At 29.8% G+C, this 23,237-nt stretch overlaps 3 protein-coding genes across 7 annotated transcripts; all 3 read right to left on the bottom strand.

The window, feature by feature from the left end:
• Window positions 1-6,017: 6,017 nt before the first annotated feature.
• On the bottom strand, window positions 6,018-16,970 carry LOC103312867 (uncharacterized). 5 transcript variants are annotated; one of them, XM_015979594.2, is made up of 8 exons: window positions 16,522-16,970; window positions 16,356-16,472; window positions 15,813-16,308; window positions 11,757-11,915; window positions 11,215-11,712; window positions 10,898-11,167; window positions 10,728-10,851; window positions 6,018-6,278 (listed from the first exon to the last, which is right to left on the bottom strand). In XM_015979594.2, the coding sequence occupies exons 5-8, from the start codon at window positions 11,281-11,283 to the stop codon at window positions 6,112-6,114; spliced, it is 630 nt and encodes a 209-aa protein (XP_015835080.2). In that variant the 5' UTR covers window positions 11,284-11,712; window positions 11,757-11,915; window positions 15,813-16,308; window positions 16,356-16,472; window positions 16,522-16,970; the 3' UTR covers window positions 6,018-6,111. The 5 variants fall into 5 exon arrangements, with proteins under 5 accessions (XP_015835080.2, XP_015835082.2, XP_064214794.1 ...); XM_015979596.2 differs by lacking the exons at window positions 15,813-16,308; window positions 16,356-16,472; window positions 16,522-16,970 and adding exons at window positions 11,955-14,916; window positions 14,962-15,105; window positions 15,156-15,294; XM_064358724.1 differs by lacking the exons at window positions 15,813-16,308; window positions 16,356-16,472; window positions 16,522-16,970 and adding exons at window positions 11,970-14,916; window positions 14,962-15,105; window positions 15,156-15,294.
• Window positions 16,971-20,361: 3,391 nt separating this feature from the next.
• LOC103312864 (hypothetical protein) lies at window positions 20,362-21,314 on the bottom strand. Its single transcript, XM_008194646.3, has 3 exons — window positions 21,173-21,314; window positions 20,972-21,127; window positions 20,362-20,923 (listed from the first exon to the last, which is right to left on the bottom strand). Exons 1-3 carry the CDS (start codon window positions 21,230-21,232, stop codon window positions 20,597-20,599), a joined length of 543 nt encoding a protein of 180 aa, XP_008192868.1. The 5' UTR covers window positions 21,233-21,314; the 3' UTR covers window positions 20,362-20,596.
• A 50-nt stretch (window positions 21,315-21,364) lies between these two features.
• On the bottom strand, window positions 21,365-22,078 carry LOC135267136 (LIRP-like). The gene is made up of 3 exons (XM_064358975.1): window positions 21,925-22,078; window positions 21,695-21,878; window positions 21,365-21,647 (listed from the first exon to the last, which is right to left on the bottom strand). The coding sequence occupies exons 1-3, from the start codon at window positions 21,958-21,960 to the stop codon at window positions 21,439-21,441; spliced, it is 429 nt and encodes a 142-aa protein (XP_064215045.1). The 5' UTR covers window positions 21,961-22,078; the 3' UTR covers window positions 21,365-21,438.
• Window positions 22,079-23,237: the final 1,159 nt, after the last annotated feature.

Below are 23,237 nucleotides of genomic sequence, written 5' to 3'. Positions count from 1 at the left end.
TTCTAGTGATCAAATTGTAAAACAATCACGATATAGTTAAAAATACTGCCCAATATTTTCAGAAAAGAACCATAATTCACTGGAAGAAACCCCAAACAGTTAAACTCGGGTCTAGCAGCAACCACTTGCTTTGCAAACTGCGTCAAAATTTCTCCTTTGAGAGGATCATTTCCCACTTCATTTTGCAAATTTTGGCAGAGAATTAGCGAAAACTGCGCCTGTTTATTGGTTTTCCCGCACGAAAAACTAATCAGAGCGCCACAAATCTGAAATAATCTTCAAGAATTTGGTTTGAGGGACAACAGACTTACAATGAAATCAATGCTCCAGATAAAATTGTTCACAAATGTGAGCACACTAAACTTTGTACGCTCTTCAATGGCAAACAACAAACACAAATAGCTCGTTTCGACAACTCGCAAAGCGATGAGTTTGTCCACTATCATGATTTGAAAGCCGAAGGTTTTATTAACTTTGGTTATTAAGCCACACAATAAATCGTGGCATTTGAGACAGTTGATTGCTGCAGCTTCCGAGCTTGTGGTTCTGATGATGTACTCAAACTTGGTGTTGAGAAGCTCGAAACGTCGCCGAATTTCGCTCACGATCACATATAAGTGGACCACGAACCAGGTCATTTTATAAATTAGAATAAAACTGATGCAATTGTATTTGTGGCCTTTCCATCCATAAAAATCGTAATTAGAATTAACGTCGTTGATAAATGTAGCAATGGTTACAAGGTGCACAATTATTATGAGACTTTTGTAAGTAAAAATGCCTCGAATGAAATAATTGTCAACTGGTGGCAAGTTCAGGAATTCATCAATTTTCTTCAAATGAGCATAAAACCGGTAGATTGTCTTTACGTTAATGAAATTTCTGTTGACAGTGTCAACAATTTCGAACGAAGCAATCAACAATGCAACGCTTCCGTCAAGTGCACAAATTGAGGTCTTCAACAAGGGATAAACGTAATTTAATTTTCCAAACATTTGGACTATTGTCAAAACAACCACACTTGAAATCACTACAAATCCGAAGAAAAAATGGCTTTTAGTGTGTGGTAGACATGGCATGGTTTGTTACTATGTGGCAGAAAAATAAAATGAAATAATTTTGTTTACTAAATAATGCGCTCAATTTGATTAGAAGAGTGGATTAATGGAAGATTTTTAGTTTACGTAATACATAAATTTGTCGAGTTGTACCAAAACTGTGTCAATTTATTTATAGAGCAAATATTTGTGGTAATAACAGGTAAACCCGGCGCATCCACCATTTTTGCCTTAAACGTATTGCCAAATAATGACATAAAGTGATTAAAATTTAAACAAGTGTGCTGATAACATGTCACAACAATTTTTTTTATTATAAAAAAACACAAAAACTCTTGTGGCACCGATCGGTGATTTAAATTTTATCATTTGATAAAAGTGGACATCGACATTTGGAATTCGTACCGAAAATACGCGATTGCCAAATTGTATTTGAAACATTTCAATGTTTTCAACGCGAATATTTTAGACGATAAAATAAAATGTGTTAAAAGTGCAATTAATTTGTTTTTGTTGATAAGGCGAATAAAAATTCTTGATTTGAATATCAAGAAGTTATTAACCTTGAGTTTTACAAATGCATTGTAAATAAACTGTCGTCAGTTGTGAATACGTAGGTGGACATTTTTTGGAACAAAAATTCCTGCAAGCAACTTTGTAAATCAAAATTTAAGACTTATCAATTATTTACAACATACTTTCATTGATTAAATTATTAATTGCGCCGATTCCCACGCAAACAAAATTTCTGACTTATTTTTTACTTATTTCATTGATAAACAACACAAATGATTCGGCGTTTTTTCCACAAACAAAAAGTGAAAATAGTTTCAATTAGTTCAGACTAATTGCTTATTTGCTAGTTGATTAATCACTGTAACAAACAATTTATAGATTATTGATTCTAATTAATAAGAAGTAAGAGATTAATTAGTTATTTACGTTGAAAGTCTTCCTATTTACATGAATTGGCCGAAATTGCTCCACTTGGCAGAAAAACAAATTCCGGTTTGTACTGATTAGACATTTTATCGAGAAATTGCATCTAAGTCCAATTTAAGCAATTGACTAAAAATCACAGCCATTTTAAATTATTTCAAATAAAACAAGGTGACCCAGAGATGCGTGCATGCTCTATAAAAAAAATCATGCAAGCTATCGCTTTGATTTTTTTAAACGATAGACACATTCTAAAAATATTTTAATTTGACTATAATTGTTTCCTTTGAAATGTATTCCTGTTTCTATTACAATTTACCGTTTGTTGAAATGGTATGGGAGTGTTAAGTTTTACGAAAAAATCATCAATACTTTTTATTTTACAAAATAGACCCAAAAACCTTATATCGACAAAAAGCTCATAAAAAGTGCCATGCAATGGTGTAATAAAATATAGGGTGTTACTTTTAAAAAAATCCAGTTATAACAATTTGTACAGTCTTCCAACAGAATTAGTGAAAATTGACTATAATAATAAATCACTGGATAATGCTGTTGGGGACAGATAATTAGCCTGCAGTAAAATGCAAAATAGAGTTTCCTCTGGTTAAGATGTTTATTGCTCAGTTCGCTTTTTTAAGTGACAAATGCAAATCCAAAAATTTTCATAAAACCTTAAATATTTCGTAAACGGTTAAATTTAAGTATAGAAAAAACTTATGAAAACTTCCTTAAAATAACTCTAGTAATCCAAAAACGCTTTAAAAAATATAGCATTCCATTTAAATTGAATTCCATTAAATTGATAGCGACTTCTGGTATAACCGAAATATCACCATCTTGAAAATATTTTTATTGAACAGGACCTAAAAGATTATGGTTGTACACAAATTTTTAGTTGACTATCATTATTAGAACTACCAATACATCTAATGTGGGGTTTAGACGGCACACCCTGTATAAAGTTTTTTTTTCATTGTACAAAAAACTAAAATAAATTACGTCCAAGGGGTAAATTAATGTTTAATGCATTAAAATAGTAAATAAAAGATCAGTTTTTAATTCAAGATTAAACTAATTCGAATAAGTGCCAATTGAAATGCATTGACAAAAGTCAAGTTAATCTCGAATTAAATTTCAATTACGAATAAAACGTTCTGTAAACCAGTCCTAAACAATTTAATTGTACTTGTTAGCCGGAAAAGATTTGTTGGTTATTTGGGGCAAAGAGTAATTAAAATTTACATTTTTTTGTGAAAAACTGGATGTTCCGTTTATATTGTTACAAATTTAAACAAGTGATAGAACATTTAATTTTAAAACAAAAGTTTTGTTATAGACATGTATTAAAAAAACGCTCTGTAAGAGAGCTACACCCCCTGAAAGGGGTGCTTCTTTTAGTGAGGTTTTTTTTTTCAATATTTTAGAAACCATTGCAGATAAATTTGCTAAATTTGGTACAGTTAGTAACCTTCATACGCCTAATCGAATTCGAGGATTAAATGTAAAAAAAAATATTCAAGGGCGTCCCAAACTGGAGAGGAGTAGGGTAAAAAAATACTCTAACAATTTTGGCTTTAGTTTAGTTTTTTGACACTTTCGGCAAAAAAATCGTAAATTCCATAGTTTTTTACACAAAAATGATCTCTTGTGTTGTTTCAATACAACTCACCGTTTTTGAGTAAAGTCAATTTAAAATTTATGTTACAGGCTATAAACCGCATGAAAATCAAGAAGGATGACCTGAACAAAAATAAAATCTGAGTCTTTTGGAGTTAGACCGCATCAATTTGTAAGAAAATGTCGCCGTTTTGCCAGTTCTTGTAAGGAGCATCTTCAGGACAGGTTATGACCGCAAAAGTCTCTGTTCATCTCTGATTTTCATGCTGTTAGACAAAGTTTAAATTAATTTTACTTAAAAACAGTAAGTTATATCGAAACAACACAAAAGATCACTTTTGTGTAAATAAAAACCATAGAGTTTATTATTTTGTCACTGAAAATGTCAAAAAACTAAAGCCAAAATAGTTTGGGTAGTTTTTACTCCACACTCTCCCCCCAGTTTGTAACGCCACTGATTATTTTTTTTATCAAAACAACACAAAAGATCACTTTTGTGTAAATAAAAACCATAGAGTTTATTACACTGAAAATGTCAAAAAACTAAAGCCAAAATAGTTTGGGTAGTTTTTACTCCACACTCTCCCCCCAGTTTGTAACGCCACTGATTATTTTTTTTACATTTGATTCTTGAATTCGATTAGGCGTATAAAAATTACTAAGTGTAGCAAATTTTGTAATTTTATCTGTAATGGTTTCTGAAATATTGAGAAAAGTCACTAAAAAAGCACCCCTTTCAGAGGGTGTAGCTCCCTTAAGAATTTTTCGATACATGTTTATAAGAAACTTTTATCTTAAAATTGAATGTTCTATCACCTGTTTAAATTTGTAACAATAAAAACGGAACAGCCCTGTACCGGTATATTTCATTTCAGTTTACAGTAGAATTTTGCAACATTTGGCATTTCTTTTGAATGAAATGGAGCACAAATTGAAAATTTTTGGATGGTTTTTATTAGCTCAAAGTGTATACAGAAACTCCTATTTTGTGCTTTATTTTTCACTCCAAAAAAATCAAATGTGCTGTTAGAATTCTACTATGAACTGAAATGGGATATATTAGGTGTCTGCCTAAAATATAAACTAGAACACTCGAACAAAATATGTATCGCTAGACTTTATTTGGTGCTTTAATAAACCTCTTTAACGAAATTTCGCAAAAAAACTGACTTTAATAACACTTTTGATCAAAACGTTTCAACAAATGCTTAAAATTCGACGCTTTTCAGCGAGTGTCGTCAGGTATTGAATTAAACCTACACAGGTCAATATTGTGTTGCCTAGTCAATATTTAACCAGTTGTAATAATTATGAATTAATTCGAGTAATCCGCTTAATAGCTATTAACTTAAAGTACAATTTATTAATTGAGTTTTTAGATTATTTCACGTTCAGAATGTCTAACAAAACGTTGGCTTTTTTAAAAATAAATCAATCCTCGCCCATTTGTCACAAAATCTCTTCAGTTTCCACAATTCTAGCAATGCTGGCCTTGTATTTATGGGACATTGTGGGAAAAATAAACGAAACATACCCAAAACTGGAATTAACCAGTGGCATTATGGATGCAATGGGTGACGCATTAGTTGTCGGAATTTCTGTAATAAACACACTCTCTGCAAACATTTTAAACAGAAAACAACAGCTTTCAATTAACGCTTCAGTGAAAAAAATCGACATTCAAACAAACCGATCTAAATTATTACACGTTTCAGTCCACTGTGTTGTCTGTTTAACCTTCAGCTGGGACATTTTTTCACGAAACAGAAGTTTGGGATGGGCTGCTTACAAATACAATTTAGTGCCTTTATTTTTTCTCTACAAGTTTCAATTATTCGCATTACAAATCCACAATTTGGCCACAAAAATCGAAAGGAGATTTAATATTTTACATCGTGAAATGGCACAAACTTGCGACGTGGACCAAATTACAAACTGTATGAAAACTCATTATGTTTTGAGCAAACTGATGGAAAATATTAGCACAATTTACGGCTGGCAAATATTATTAATGTACAAAATGTTAGCCTTGTATATAGTAGGAGGTCTTTACTTTATCCACTTACTGAAGTCGTCAGGATTAAATTTTCATGTAGCCGAAGCCATTTGCTACCTTCTGTGGAACAAATTTTTGATTGTTGGTTGCGTTGTGCTTGTTTTTTCGTGTGATAGAGCCAACCAAGAAGCCGAAAAAAACGCCACAACTGTGTCGCAATCTAAAGAAAACGAAAATTATGAAACAATTTTTGAAACAAGTCGATCATTTAGCGCCCACAATTCGCCTTCCGCAAGGGTCACCAGTAGACAGAAGAGCCTTTTTTGACATTATCTCAGATATTATTAATTATGTAGTGATTGTCTTGCAATTCGATGGATAATAATGTAATAAAACACTTTGTTTTTTCAATGTTTTAATTATTGTGGCATTCAACAATTTGAACTATTCTACAAATTCTGAAGCAAAATCTTTAAATTGCAAAAGCAATAAATGTGATTAAACTGCTGTGTTATCAATTATCCCATCTGCAGCAACGGCAGAATTGTCGTAACTTTTCGGGTCACCATTGTACGATATTTCGATAACTCCCGATTTAACAGTGTTGTATTCGGCGACTTCTTCGTAGAAATAGAACATAAATACTTGTCCATAACACATGAAGACTAAAATAAGACTTGAATTAATGAAAGTACTGGTAAATACAGGGTGAGTCAGTGATATGGGCGTGCTCGATTGCACCTACACTGTCAAAGATACCGAAATGAATCAAATGGCACGGCACTGTAAATAGGAAGTCAAAGTGCATTTGCAAATTGCAAAGTGATCCATTTTACTGTACAACCTTCAACATAGTTTTTTTTAAATGACACCCCTTGTATATAAGTACATATTTAAATGTGCGCTTCTTTAGACTTTATAAATTAGTTTAGTTTTTGCAATGTGCATGAACCGTACAGAAGTTATTTAATTTTTTCTACAATTTTGTGCGTCTGCAGGCACATTTAAAAATCACAGTGCGTTTGGTTTTTGAGATAGTGAGTTGAAATTTTGTCTGTGTATAAAGAACTTTCGGGGGTATCTTTCGGTGACAAGACTATCAATTGTATTATTATAATAGCATTACCATGCTGTAACACATTCATTTTGGTAAACTTTGGAGGACCATAACTTTATTATTTTAAATAGCACCCTCTGTATTTTATTACTAATTATTATTCAGCGTCTCATTTTACATCTTTTTTTACCTCCTAACTTTTTTCCAAAAGTTGATGTTTAAGAGATAACTCGATTTTTCTGAAAAATGCAAATAAAATCTCTTGGATACCAAGATGGATGCCATTGGATGCCATGAAAAACAATAAATTCTGACATAACAACATCAGACTGAGCGTCATATTTTGATTTTGTCGTGAAAATGAATTTTTCATGTATAATACATACAAATCCCATCGAGATATAAACTTTAATTTTGATAATAAATTATTGAATTAAATAAAAATGAAAAAAAACACGGCACTACCAGAGAAAACATGTAAGAAAAGATTATAAAAGCTTTTCGTAGAATTAATCATACCACACTAGAAGCGGTAAATTTTTAAAAAGAATTGACCAATGTATTACTTTGTTGCTTAAAAAAGTCGTCATTTTAAACAGTTTTGTAATTGCAAGTAATATGTTTCGCTGTTGATTTGTGATACCTCAGTTTTTTATTTTCTTATTTCTCAATTATAAATTTGTATCATTCTTTTTAAATAAATTATTGTCAAAATTTTATTAAACTTCATGTCTCGATAAAATTTATAGGTATGCATTTTACGCGAAAAATTCATTTTCACAATAAAATTAAAACATGACACTATAAATGCCATTTCCACATTAATGTGGCAGAATGTGTTGTTTTTCATAGCACGCTACATTAAAAAATTAAGTTATAGTTCTTCAAAGTTTACCAAAATGAATTTGTCCGAGCAAGGTGATGTAAAATGTAAATGTATGATTTTGTCGCCGTAGGATACCCCAGACATTTGTTTACCCACGAACAAAGTCCTAACTTGATATCCCAAAAACCAAGCGCTCTGTGATTTTTTAACAATGTGCCTGCAGACGCAAATTAAATAGTTTTTGAACGGTTAAAATAAATTGCAAAAACTAAACTAATTTATAAATCTTAATAAAGTGTAAATTTGAATATGTTCAAATATACAGGAGTGCCATTTAAAAAAACTATGTTAAAATCTGCACTCTAAAACTGAAACCCTGTATAGAACAAAATAAATTTAGTACGTGCACTTTGAGTTCCCAATTGCAGTGCCATTTGATTTCTTTAGATATCTTTGACAGTGTAGGTGTAATCGGGCACGCCCATATCAATGACTCACCCTGTATATTGTATACAAACACAAAATTGCAAATGACGCGTCCATAAATTTTCAAATTTTTCGCCTATAATAAAAGGCCAACAAATAAATTTGCTTGTTTTCAAAAATAAATTGTTTTTGTTTGATGAAAAAAAAAATTAAGGTGAAATTATAATTTGTCGAATAACAAACAAACATAGATTCTTATTTAATTTTTTTAGAATACCATTCAAATTAAATTCTTCAACAAATTTTTAATTTTTTACAAAACGGTTACGTTTCTGAATCAAAAACGTGCTAATAAATAGAAGAAACTGAAAAATGCTATTTTTGAATTTTGACTCAATTAGGTGATTTTTCAGTTAGGTCTATTCAGGTATGGAACGCAAAAACGTGTAAACGTGTTTAAAAGCTTTAAAAAAGTAGAAGTAACTCTTTTTCGACCAAAGTTTACAATTTTTTCGCTGATTCTTAACGTAATATGGCTCACAAAGATACAAAATCTAGTGAAACAAACAAAGTAACATCAGTCTTATTTTGTTTTTTGATTTTGAAGTGTGATGTGACAAAATCTTACAAAATGAATGAGTGTCAGCTTCAAAAACGAACTAAATTGAGTAAAACAGGATAAAAGTAATATCGATTTCAATCTTTGCAACCTATGGTCAACTTTAGCGAAAGAGAGAGAGAAAACTCGAAAAAAAACACAATTCTAATTCATTTCGGCCAAATTTTATGAATTTCTGAAATATTTCCGTTTTTGGCTGAAAAATATGCTAAACAAAAAAAGCAACACTTAAATACCTATTTTCTATTTTAGACCTAATTTGGTAAATTTTTCGATTTGTTTAACTACATTTCTAAACTTAATAGTTTAACTAAAAGACTAATTTTGTCATTTTTAGCTTATTCTTGATGAAATTTTGCTCAAAACAAAAAAACAAATTAAGTGAAACAGGCAAAATAAAATAAGTTTTATTTTATTTTTTAATTTTAAAATGTGTTTTGACAAAATCTTAAAAATGCATAAGTTTTAGGTTTAAAAACGAACTAAATTATATGAAACAAGATAAAATTAATATGGATTTCGATCTTTAGTGATTTTAGCAAAGTATTCAAAATATGTCAATTTTAGCTGAATAATTCTAGAGGGAAAACTGTGTTAATCACTCAAAAAAACCAAACATCCTAATTCAATTCGGCCTAATATTATAAAAACATCAGTTTAGATTGAATAAAATATTGTGAATTACAGGTTGTTCCACATAACTTTAGGAGACCTGCGCCTAATGTATGCACCCAAAAAAATTATTAAATTTTTAGAAACCCATTACAGTAGTTGTCAGAATAATGATTGTTTCATTATTAGTCATAATTTTCTGTTTTTCACAAACAATTATAATGTGTTCTATCAAGAGACGGCACGAATATTATTCTAATATATTTATCTTAATCACTAACTAACTAAAAACATTGTGATTTTTTGAAAGTGTGAACAAAATAAAGATGACTATCCAGTTTTTTTAAATTTCTAATTAAGTTCGTTTCGGAATATGTATTGTTGGTGGCACTTTACAGGCGCAGGCCTTGTAAAATAATGTGAAACACCGTGTATTTCCGTTTTTGGCTGAAAAATGTGACACTTAAAACAGACAAAAATTATGTACCTACTTTAGACTTAATTTAGTAATTTTTCGGTTCGTTTTAATTACATCTCTAAGCCTAAAAGTTTAACTCAAAAACAAATCATCATTTTTAAGTAAGTAAATGGTGTTGTTTTTCGGCTTATTTTGACAAAATGGTGGACCAAACGAGTGAAATCGAGAAAAACTAACATTAATTTCCGTTTACTTTGTAATTTTTAGATGTGTTTTGAGAAGTTCTTGCAAATGTTTTCAACAAAAATTTTGTAAAAATTGCGTTTCTGGATAAAAAAACGTGCTCAACAAAAGTAAAAACAATTTAACTTTAGATTGGAATTGATGTTTTTTTCCGTCTCTCTGAGCAAATTTTGAATAAAAAAAATAAGATTTTAGCTTTAATAAAACCTGCTTAAATCCTCAAGATAGGCAGAAATAACAATTACTTTTGACCATAATTTATTGCTGTAAAATGTTCTTGCATCTTTTATTGAAAGCTGTTTGAAACAATCTAATTTTCACGCATTTTTAGGGGAATTAAAAAAAAATAAAAGTTGAAAAATGCTAAATTTACGCAAAGTTCCGTCTAATTTGTTTTTCTTGTACTAGATATAAACAGTGTCAAAACATTCAATAAAAGTAAAATGATGTTTTAATCGACTAAATTTAGTGTATTTGTTTCTCACAAAAACTTGAGAATGTAACTTTAAACATGTGTTTACTTGCTTAAAAAATATAAAAATAACATATCCTTCATGGTTTTTCAGTTTATTTTTGAAGAAATTTCGTTCAAAAACAAACTAAATCTAAATCGATTAAAACAAATGACATAAAGCTTTAATAGCATGATCTTGCAAAATTAAGGTCAGAATGTTATACTAAAATGATATGAATACGTATTAGCAAAATTAATCAAAAACGTTTCGTTTTGACCTAAAAAATGAACTTAAACTTAAAAAAAAAGACAATATTACCATTTTTCGGCCCATTTTTCAATTTTTTACGGCTTATTTGTAATGAAATTTTGCGAAATAGTTAAATTTCTGGCTAGAAAATGTGCTAAAACCTTTGAAAGAAAGTTCCGCAATAGACGCGTCATTTTCATTTTAATTACCTGAAAAACAAAACAAGAGGAAAAGAACCCCATTTTTAAACATATAAATTCCACTATAAATAATTACGATGAACAACGTTGTGGAACCTAACAATAAGTACAGCAAAACGTATTTTTCCTTCGCCTGCAATCGAATATTAAAAAATGTATTTAAACACTTGGTAACAAACCTTGATAATCCCGACTAAAAGCAAAATTCCATTGAACATGGACAAAAGCCCTACTGCAAGACACACTGAAAATAGAGTAACATGTCCCTCAAGCCCCGACACTTCATCTCCATATTTATAATGATGTATGGTCGTGGAATTACAAATTTCAGTTTTGTTACAAATATTTTCAAGAATATTTACTTTCCTAGTCATGGAATTTAAACGTTCTTTGGCATCTAGATCCGAAAGTTCGATTATAGCCGACACAGCCAACACGGCCCCTTCTAGCTAAAATTTTTACTTTGTTTTCTGTATTTAACATTTTATGTACTCACAAGGTTCAAAAAAGACATAATAATCGCCCCACTTTTCAAACTAATACAAACACAAAAATGTTTCGGCATTTTGGTACAGGAGACGAGTCAAACTGAGAGATTTGATTGGGTGGGACGAGACGCCAGACTTCTTGGCGCCTTGGAAATGGATCGATTTTCAAAATAAAAAAATCACCCGGCGCATCCACCAATTTTTATTATTATTTTTCAAACACTTGTAACATCACTCAAAGAAAAACTACTAGAAAACGTGCTATTTAAGTACCCATATTTGTAAAAAATCACTAAGTTTTCCACGCTTTCAGTCCTTTTTTTCCTAATCATAAACACGAAAAATATAATCACACAGAACTGGTCACACAGTAAAAAAGCCACAACTATGACCATTGGAATTTTAAAATGTGTGTCTAAAAATTGCATTGAAACGGCCTCACACATTAAATAGACCAAACTCGGACTACTTGCAGTCAAATAAATAAAAATCCACGTTGCTTTTTCCTGAAATGGAAAAATTAAATTGAAAAATAATCGTCACTAAATACCTGGACTAAACCGAAAAGTAATAACAATCCACTAATTATGAGTATTACTCCGATAGTTACAGGAACAGTGAGTTGATAAATGTCTAGAAAAAGTAATCCATCCTTCAAGTGTGATAAAATCTGTATTAATGCAACCATAAGTAGTAAAGCTCCTGCAATCTAAACAAACATTAATAAATAATTATTTAACTTGCTTACCGGTGTTATGAATACCAAAATAAAAGCACACACTCTTAAACGCGAAATTGCGGCTTTAGTGTTGATCATTACTGAAAATATGCTGAAAAAGGAAGAGTTCATGTGGCGCCAGACAGGCGCTCTGTGTACACCTTTTGGCGCATTTAAAAATGATAAAATAATTAAAAGACTAAAAAGTTTCAGAAGATCGAAGTTAACATAACATACTATTTTTATTGTAGATAGTTATTTCCAGTTTTTGAATAAGTGGTTTAATAGTTTTATTTCGTATTATCTACAAATTTACTACAGGTTACAACAGATAATGTTTAAAATGTTAAATAAAAAAATTAAAAATGTATTTTTAAAAAAAAGCTTTTATTTAAAAGATGCATTAAAAAGTAAAAAATTATGTTTTTCTAACACAGGAGAATATTTTTGCTTACAAATTAAGATTTTAAAATTTATAAAAGCTTTAGGAAGTTTTATTAACGATTTTAGACAATAAACAAAAATTTACCCGTTAGAAGTAGCAAATGATTTATGTAGAAAAAGTTAAGAATATGTTTGAAAGAAAGCCAAAAATAATTAGTTCAGATGAATATGGACAAAGTTAAAGACATTTTGAAGAAAAAATAAACATAATCATCACGTAAGTTTGATTCATTGCAAGATGAATTTATAACTTTAACCATACTCGACCGGGATAAACTTGAATTATGAATTGTAAAACTTAAAACTTGAAGATGATTTGTTTTAAAGTAATAATCACAATAAATGTATACATACTAAATGTATGTCTCTATGCTTCAGTCTCTCTCTGAATAAGTTTTAGGTTTTATTAATTGTTAGTTATAATAGTAAAATGATAATTTTTCTGTACTGCTTCCGAAATTTGTTAGAAATGATAAAATGCTTTTGAGATTCAATCAAATCCTAAAATTTGATGTGAAATGTAAAAATTTTGTAATTCATATAAGTTCAGAGAGTTTACTCATTTTATAATCTTTTTTATATTTTTTTAACGTATTCATGTTTGCAAATTTTTATTTTATTTTAATAAATATTAAATTAGTTTAGAAATGATTAGAGTTTTTATGACAGCAAATTCTTTCTCTCCAGAAAATGGTTTTTCTCACAAATTATGTCTGAGGATCTTATGCACAAATAAATTGTAGTGTTGGCAGAGCACCGCTTGACCAAAAGTAAAAAAAAACACAAATTTGAAAACTCAAAAACCCGCCACAAAATTAATCTTTGTTGGTTGAAAAAATAGATCAAAAGCGTATAGACCTACAAGATTGTGGAAGATAATGACATGAAAAAGAAAACATTGTTACATAATTCAGGAATTGAAGAAGTTAATAGGGAAGTGGAAATAGAAATAATTTCTTCACGGAAGAGTAAAGATGGTTAAATAATGCAATTTACAAGAATCTAGAGAAAAATGTAGAGGAATAAGATCAAGAAAGAATTAAAGTTGTAAAACGTCACATAGAAGAAAGAAATTAAACAAATAAAATTAAAAATAAAAGAATCTTTTGACGAAAAAATATAGGTCCACAAGCAAGGTACAAAGCAAGTTTCTGTAGAAAAAAAGCAGTTAATTAAAAATTAGTCCAAAAAACAAAGAAAGATGCAATTTAAAGCAAGACATGTTGCACAAAGAAACTTTCAAAATTATTATATGATTATGATTATTATAAAGTACCCGCGCCTGCAGTTCGACAAACGACATTAATTACTTTTTTGGTAATAGCAAAAAAGAAAAAAAACAGATGTGTGGTATTAGGAAAAAAATTGGTTTGTAAATAAAAAAAAGGATTTATGTTTCAAGCAAGATCTTGGTATAAAAAAATTAGTGAAATGTTTGAAAATATTGGATTTAAAAGGGGAAATTTTAAATTGGATTTATTTATTCAATTATGTTGATGATATTTTAACAGCAAGTATCGACAAAATTCAACCACAGAAACCAAGATTAGAAAATAACTGAAAATCAATCTTTGGGTAAAATAAAATGTTATTTTATTTTGTTATATATTTACAATTAACAAAATATAAAGACAAAACGTTTTATATTGAAATTTAATTAGTTGTTTATGCTGATTGAAGTAGAGACAAAACAGACAGAAAATGAGATTGTAATTATTAGTTAAAATTTTTTGGTGGCATAACCAGCTGATCGAGTAGAAAACAAGAAGTTGTTACTTTGTTTTCAACAAAAGCTGAAAACTTACATAAAAGAAGCTTTGTGGTTAAGAAAGCTACTGATGGCTTTTACTGATTTTAGCATAAAAAGTTTAAATTGATAATGTTTAAAGATAATCAAAACTGTTTAAAATTTTAGTAAATTGCAAAATTTAGTAACTGAGGCAAGCACATTAATACTAAATTTTATTTCATTTATGAAAAAATAACGAAAAAAGTTTTTAATATTGCCCTTTAGAAGAAATGCTTACAGATATCTTAACGAAACCATTAAATGGAACACGTATGATATATTACTATTGTTGGATTATTGATTTGGAATAAAAAATGCTAGATTAATTTTGAGGACGGATGTTAGGTGATCGAAGTTAAAACTTCATGGTTGATAGTTACTTCAGTTTCCTGAACACAATCATTTAATACATTTAATTCATATTTTCTACACATTTACAACAAACAGCAAATAATTACACTAAAACATATTTTTAATTTAATGAAATGTGGAATAAAATTACAAAAAATTGGCTAGTTTACAAAATCATTTTTGAAATATGTTTTTGCCACGACCTGCTTCCGTGTCTCTAATTTCCAATTTGCACATTTGTTTATAAAATTTGTAAACAACTAATTCTAAACAAGTCATAATAATCACAAGTATTAAAAATCCGGCGAACGCTATGTTGTGGGAGATTTCTTTAATAATCACAAAAGTCACCACTAACCAATTCATACAGTTTAGCACTAGGTATAACAAAACGTACACTTGATTCACCTGAAACAAGTGATTGTGACGAAAAATTGGAAAAAAACAACTCACCATAACTATCCCAACAATTAGCAAAATTCCGTTATAAATCAGTAAAATGCTCATTAAAAACATGATGACAATGATCCCAATTCGCCCATTTTTGATAACTACTACTTTATAAATAAAACCGCCTAAAGTCAAGCCTCCAACTAGCTAAAATTTTGCAATTTTTTTAAACAAGCAATTGACGATTATCCACTTACTAGATTAACAGCAGCAGCTATGAAAGCCCAAACTTTGGTGTGACAACAATTCATTGTGTTGTCCTCGTAAGTAAGCAGCGCCACACTGACTTATTTTTAAATTTTGAACATCTGTCGTGATTATGTGTGACGCTACAGAAAATATGTGCCAAATTAATTTGACTAGCTTCGAGTTAACGTTCGATAAAAAAGATACAAATAGAGTTGGATGTGCCACATTAGCATCAAAATTGTGGGACAAACTAAGGCAAAAGTTACGATGAGAATGTAATTGTGGTGCAGTTTGAGTGATTGTGAATAGTTTTGGTCAACTTCATTAAATTTTTGAATAGCGCAATAAATAATGTAAAATTTCGCCAACAATAAAAATATTGTGGTAACGACCAGATAAATTAGGACTAGAACTTGTAAATTTTTTCTCTGAAAAAAACACAATTAGTTGTAATAAAACTTTGTTATAGACTGACCAGACTTAACACAAGCAACAAGAAAAATCCTTTGAGTGTTAAAAAGCAAGCAACTGCGAGTAAAACATAATTGTGGATTTCCGAATAAAACGATGGAATAATAAAGTCCTTCAAACAGAAAATTATGATCCCTGTGACCTCAAAAGTTGAGACAATGTTAACCGATTGAAAATTTTACAAAATCACTTACAATATCGACAATTCCGCCGAAATTAACGCAAATTTTGCTGCAGTTGCACCTCAGATATTTGCACATTTTTTGACTGAACAACGCAGCTTGAAATAATGCCAAGCCTTTTGCATATCAAAGAATGAGGATGTTGTCTATTTTTACCCATAATTTTTATTATAATTTGAGTATAAAAATGTTACAAAAATAAAAATAATCATCACACCGATGTTCCTTCTGACGTTTCTTCATGCACAACAACGTCACATTTTTCACCACTTGTTTGAATTTCAACAGCTGGAACTTCCATAGTTTTAGTACTGAGGAGGTCTTTGTAAAATAAATAGACACAATAGAGGATTGGCCACCAAATGATTAGGAGAAAATAGACGATAACAAACACATGTCCTTTCACTTCTTTCACTTTTGGGATAATTAAAACTGAGATAAGCACCGTTGTGAACGCAATTACCATAATTGCAAGTATAAGGTAGACAAGGATAAATCTATCGTTGCCCTGAAAATTTTCCTTTAATCCTGAAATGTGGAAAAATATTAGCCAACCTTAATAACTCCCGCTAACAATACAAGTCCACCAGCAATCGCCAATAAACCAAGCATTAAAAATAAACCACTTAATGGAGCTATTCCCCTCGTAACTATACTGCACAATCCTCCCACCTAAAATATTCCACGTGTGATAGCAACACACAAGAACAAAAGAACTCACGATGTTGCTGAAAATCATAAAATAGACCACAATTCGGACGAATTTCTGACGGCAAGTCTTCGACATTTTATTCAGGGAGGTCTAAGGAAGAACGACACTAAACTAAATTTTTTGCAAAGATTTTATTATCGCTCGTAAAACTTCTTGGCGCTTATTCAGTGCGTTTCGCGTTTCTGGCGACGCAACGGATGTTGTTTAAACAGAAAGTGAAATTTTATAATTCACTGTGATCATATGAGGAAATAAACATGATCATTGGATTCAAACAATAACGTTAGTTTACAAATAATGTCTCGTTTCATCAAACTATTAATTTTAGGTTTATTTACCTTCTACTATTTCACACTTTGTGCTACGAAAAATAATTTTCTTACCTTCTTTCTAGCTTGTTTGTGCAAATATTTATTTCAACGATAATCTTAGAACATTTGAAAGATTTTCCACAATTAATATAAAATAAAATTGATCGAAGTGAACAGTTTGAAGTAAAGAGGGCGTTTTTAGTAAAAAAATGTCAGTAAAAAAATTACAAAATAAATCCAAAATTAAGTCCCTTGTGTGACTGATTACAGCATTTTTGAAAAAAAAATTACCATTAATTTTGAAATATTCTGCAAAAACTAAACAAAAAAGTCATAAAATAACCGAAATACACCTTAAAAATGTGGCAAAGTAAACTGAAAAATCATCCATCATACATTTTAAAACATTAAATAATTGAATTATCTTTTGATATGTAAGATTGCCCCTTTTTTTCATAAAACTTGCTGAGAACTTAACAAAGTGGTGGAAAAATTCTACGACGATTTCCATTAAGTTCAAGTAAACCCTGTAGATGTCCATCAGCTTGTTATTTTTTTGATAATTTAGAAACATTTTTAGTAAATGTCTGACTCTCACAAAAACGAAAATATTTTGACAAAAAAAACAGAAAAGCATAAAATTGAATTAAAGCGCTAAACTACGTCTTAAACACGTTACTTTTTAAAATGCTATAACTTGTGAATCAAAACAAAGCGTAAAACCGTTATATCACATTGAAAATATCTTAGTTTTTGTAAATTGTAAATGTAAAAAATGGAAGAGAAGTTAGAAACAAGTTGAAAAAAAAATTAAAAGTGCAGGATTTTAGTCAGATGGACACTTGTTACTTAGGAAACGCACTAAAAATTCGTAAAATTGTGTCGAAACGCAGAAAAAATCTATATATTCTTGTCTTCAAAAAATTTATTGTATGAATATCTACTTAGAAACATAATTATTTTAACGATAAACTTACAACATTTAAATATTTGAATATGATAGCGTATTTTTGAGATAAACTAAATCAAGAAATAAATCCAAAATTGTGATTGTGTGATTGCTTTAATAGATTTAGTGCGTTTTTTAACAAGAAATTACAACTAAATTCGAAACCAGAAAGTAGACATGTTCAACGCCATTTATGGTTTTTATCACGAATAAAGCAAAATTCATTTCTATTCTGTTCTATTCCTAAATTAACAAAAACTTTAAGATCTAATTTTTCAGCAAAAGCTTTAAAAATTTGAGAGAATAATGTGCTAATATAAAGTAGAAAGTAGTTGGTAAACATGTTTAAATTTTTGTATAAATTTGTGAACATTGTTCAATGAAAGTTTAACTTCCAGAAACAGAAATATTTTGAAAAAAAAGACAGTAAGGCATACAATTATGTTTAAGCGCTATAATAAGTACAGTGAAACTTTCCTTAACGAACAACTCCGAATAACGGACACCTCTTCACAACGGACATTTTTGTGGAAACGTAACACAACCTATATTAAAATTTCCTACCTCCCATTAATAGACATCTCTCTACAATAAACAATTAAAAATTCCCCATCTGTGTTCGTTATTGAGAGGTTTTACTGTTGGTATATCAAAAAATATTATTAAAAATTGGTATATCAAGGTCTCAAATGTTTTATTTCATGTAAAATTTTTATCAAAAAAAAATTAGACATAAGTTACAAGAAAAATAAAAAAGTTTCTTATATTTTATATATTTCTTATATTTGCCTCTTCATGTATAAATAATAATATCTGTATAGTTAGCAACATAATTGTTTCAACGATAAGTAAAAGTAAAACGTGAAAACAAAACAAAAACAAAGTAAAAATTATGAAGATAAATAAAAATTATCGTTGAATTCAAACTATAAGATTAGTTTACATACGTTTGACCGGATTATTACTTTTATGTTTATTTACATTGTATTCATTCACACTTTTGTGTTACGAGATATAATTTTCTTGCCATCTTGTTTTTTTCTTCGAAGACCGGCACCAAGGATTTTGTGATGAAAAATGTAATGTAAAATCGTTAAACTATGAAATGTAAGTATGACGTTCTACATATTTAGGAAAATAGATAATTCAAACATAAACTTAGAAATTGGAAAGATTTTTTCAAAATCAATAAAAAAAAATTAAACTAAATTAAGCTGTATTATTTGCTGAAAAGAAAACGTTTTTCTATAAAAAAATCCACTAAATTAAAAAACACTCAAAAATGAAATCCATTGTGTGATTGCTTTAATAAAGATGAAGCATTTTTGGACGAGAAATTAACAATTTATGTTTTTAGTACGTTAAGAAAAATATTAACGTTGAGACGTTTCGATACCTTACGGAACCATATTCAGGCAAAGATGATACAAAGTACTACACTAAATTCGAAAGATTCTAAAAAAACAAATCAAAAAATTCCCAAACAAAAAGAAATGTATTTACTTCCACGAATTTAGGATTTCAGCGACAATGTGCCAAAATAAAGTGGAAAATCATTAGTATTAGAACCGGATGTTCGCAAAGTTAAGGCGTTCCTTTTAACACGAGATTCTAAGCACTATTTTTAAGAGTTTTAGCCTAAATCGTTTTAAATAAAATGTTTTTAATAACCGAGATAGTGTTTAGGTATTCTAAAATTTTAAGTCCGGTCTAACTACCGTTTTGAGATGAGCGCTCCAAATTAATCTACATCATCATTATGGATACCAATGTTACTTCTATTATTACTTTTTCATAGCCTAGGTCGGCTTTCAAAATAAAAGAAAAAGAAGTTGTATGTTTGTTATTCATCAACATTTTACTAAGGTGTTTTAGGCTCAAACTCTTAAGAACAATACATGCTTGCACCTCAACTTCGCGTAGATTTATTTATTTTATTTATTTTTTGGTAATTTAAGAACATTTTTAGTGAAAATCTAAACTGCACTAAAGCAAAAATATTTTGACAAAAAAAAATAGACAAGCATAACATTAAGTTAAAGCGCTAAATTAAGTCTACAGACGTTACTTTTAAAAACCAAATCTAAAATGTGTTTTTTTTAATTGAAAGAAAACTAAATTAGAAATGAGTTTCAAAAATATTAAAAATTTCAAAATTAAAGGCGCCGTTCTTTAACCAGAAATTTACTTAATAAGTAAAACTGTTTTGAAATAATGCAAAAAATATGTTAGGTACATCTGCCTCTTTAAACAAATTTATTTATGATCATTTATTTACAACATTTATGAGATTTCCTGTGATTTTAGTAGTGTTTTTCTACGAAAAAACCTTTATGCGATTGTTTCAATAAATTTAAAGCATTTCTCGCAAAAATATAATATAGACTGATGTAAAAAGTAAAGTAAAATAACTCATTTTTAATTTGTTAGGCGGATTTGAAATTATACTTTTGTGTTTGTATTAATAGCGTATTTATTAAACAAGACGTGACTTTTTTGATATTTTTTAACTCAGTGTCTTAATCTTTAAAAACCGTGTAGTTTCAAAAGTATTCCCCATAAAAACTACAGGATAAATGAAAAAGGCAATAAATTCAACAGATCTTTATTAAAATAAAATTGTGAGGCGCCGCATTTCTCCAATGATGAGGACAAGCAGATCCATATTTCTAAATAAAATATGAGAGAATTTTATTACAAGAAACATAATATTCGAGCATAATTCGTTTTCTTATCATTTGTGGCCTGATTAATCTCCATTTAGATTAAAAAGCTTAAACTTTGGTTAATAAGTTCCCAAACGAAAATAAACCAATAAGCTTCCTCAACTGCTGTGAATAGCAGAGCTGACGTAACTCTGGCCCGCATTGATCATATTTTTCTCAATAACTTGGTCATGAAATTTATAAACACCCAACTGTCCGCACCAAATCGCAATCAAGCCAAGCGAAAATCCCACAGCTTTTTCCATCGGAACCGTTTCTTTGGGTTTTGGTTCAGCCGTCGTGTAATTATTTTCCACACTGTGTTGTATCTCAACAGTCATCCCTGTTGTATTGTAAAAAATCATGTAACTAACCGCCAACATAGTTATAATAAACCAAATCAGCGAACTCAACAAGAGATACAAGGAAATATGTTTCTCTTTCCCCTAAAAAATCGAAAAATGAGCGTTGAAACGCGCGCAAAATGAACCAACCTTTATGATACCTATTAATAATAACAGACCAACGAAAATAAGAAACGAGGCCATTTGGAAATCCACCACGACGAAACCTACCGTCACGTCGGCATCGTTGTTTAAATATTTCGTTAACAGCAAAATTCCTTCGGCCAATATGTACAAGCCCAAGGTCTGAAAAGTCGATTCCAGGGTTAATCAAACAAAAAATGCACTCACAAGGTTCGATAAAGCAACCACAACTGAACACAACTTCAAGCAACTGCAGGAAGCCGACATTGTCACAACGAATTTATTTTTAAACGCATGATGGTTTGGTATTTTATGTCTGATACAACAGCGAAGCTGCGGCTATTTTTGAACAACCTTGGGAAAAAAATCACTCAAAACGAAAAGAATAAAACTACAAAGTGTATGCAACATCGTTTATTCTTTTACAAAAAATATCATAATTTTTTAGCGTAACTACGAGCACTATTATTAAGTTATTGTCCACAGTACAAACTCAAGTGTTTGAGAGAGCAGGGTTTCCGGCAACATTCGTCCACAATCCCAACTCTGGTCCTCCGAAATCTGATTGGAAGAAACGAATTGACCGCTTCTTTTTGAAGGAACGGAAAATCGAGTTGATTTTCGTCGTCGCTCTCGTTGGGGAAATACTCGTCGTATTCGTTGTAGGCGAAAATATCATTGGCTGGAAAAGTGTTATTACTCGCAACATAACAAAAAATCGATTCTTACTCGACTTTTTGGTTGGGTTTGGATTCGGAGAGTAGTAGTTCCCTTTGCAGAGCATTGCTAAAGTCTCGGCCAGTTTTGTGCCGCAGAAAATTTCGCGTTTGTTCATCAAGTGGACCATGTGCGGTGAAGACCAGACGTAAATAATGTTAATGAGGAAGAAGAAGAGCAGAACTCGTTTGTCCATCTGTTGAAACACGTATTTTATTGGGGTTTTGGAACAAGTAACTTACTTTATTAGTTGCTGGAAGTAGTTTGCGAACTATCATTTTCGGACAAAACTCTCGCTTTTATAGGAATAGTGTTTACATGAAGAGTCCAAAATATCACACAAAATTATGCAAATATAGGTCAGACGTCTTGTTCGATGTACACCCCCTTAGTACAGATGGGTACACAATTATTTCCAAGCCACTAAAGACAAGGGTTGTGGGTTAAGATAGTGAACAAAGACTGAATAAAAAGTCAATTAGTTTGCTGAGAATTAATTATGGTATAACATACAATCATCACAAATTATATTACGAAGAACTTTCCATGTTGTCATTAAACTGTTATCGGAAAAATATCATGTAATAAAATTTTGATGTCTAATAAATAATGTTCAAACATTAAGGGTCGGTATACAGAAAGCGAAATTAAAATTTAATTACGATTAAAACGTACTGTAAATCAGCCCTAAATATTCTACATTTGAAAAATTAACAACGAGTAATTGTTCTACTTTTGATGTACAATAAATTTTTGAAAAAAATCCATTCTAAATCAAATTACGGTAATAATCAAAAAATCAAATAATCTTCTTCGATTGTAGAGGTTCTAGAAATCCTCTTCTAGTTAACTTTTCTGTCTCTCTATTTTGTGCATATTAATGAAATTACTATGAGAGAATATATCGCATATTGAATTTCCACTAAAAGGAACTAATAAGAAAATTACAAAACTTCAAACAGAATTTATTTTTCTTTGAGCTTGTTATGTTTATACTTATAACCTATTAAAATTCACCTCTTAATTTAAATAAAACCAGGGCCTTAAAAAATGGTTTGAGGATCTAAACAACAAAATAATTAATACTATTTTTAACTAGTTGATAATTCAAAGTTGCCAGGGACAATCCCTCAAATGCTCAAAAAACGAGTGTTTTAAAAGTGTTCGTGTTAATTAGCGAACTTTCAGTTCATTATTTTTACTTGATCACTAAATAATCGTTCAAGTTCAACAAACGTTGATACAATAATGAAATTACAAAAGTAAGTTGCTAAACGTTTTTTTTAAATCATTAAATTTGCAAAATTGGGTTGTATTTCATACAAATAAACTAAATAAAAACAAAGAATAGTTTAAAATTTTAGAGAAAATTGATAAAAAGAATGAAATTAAAAGCAGACACATATTTACTGATTTGTTTTTATCAGATTCCAAGGCTCGAAAATTAATAAATTTTTTCAGTTTCTAAAAAAAGTTACAATACAAAACTAAAGTATTTTTTAATAAAACATCTTCAGAAACTTTTATTTGTCGTTTCTAATACTAGGTTTCTACT

This window comes from Tribolium castaneum, chromosome 9 (genome assembly GCF_031307605.1).
Source record: "Tribolium castaneum strain GA2 chromosome 9, icTriCast1.1, whole genome shotgun sequence".
Lineage (NCBI taxonomy): Eukaryota > Metazoa > Arthropoda > Insecta > Coleoptera > Tenebrionidae > Tribolium > Tribolium castaneum.
Note: the sequence above shows the minus strand (reverse complement) of the source record. Positions and strands in the feature narration are given on the sequence as shown.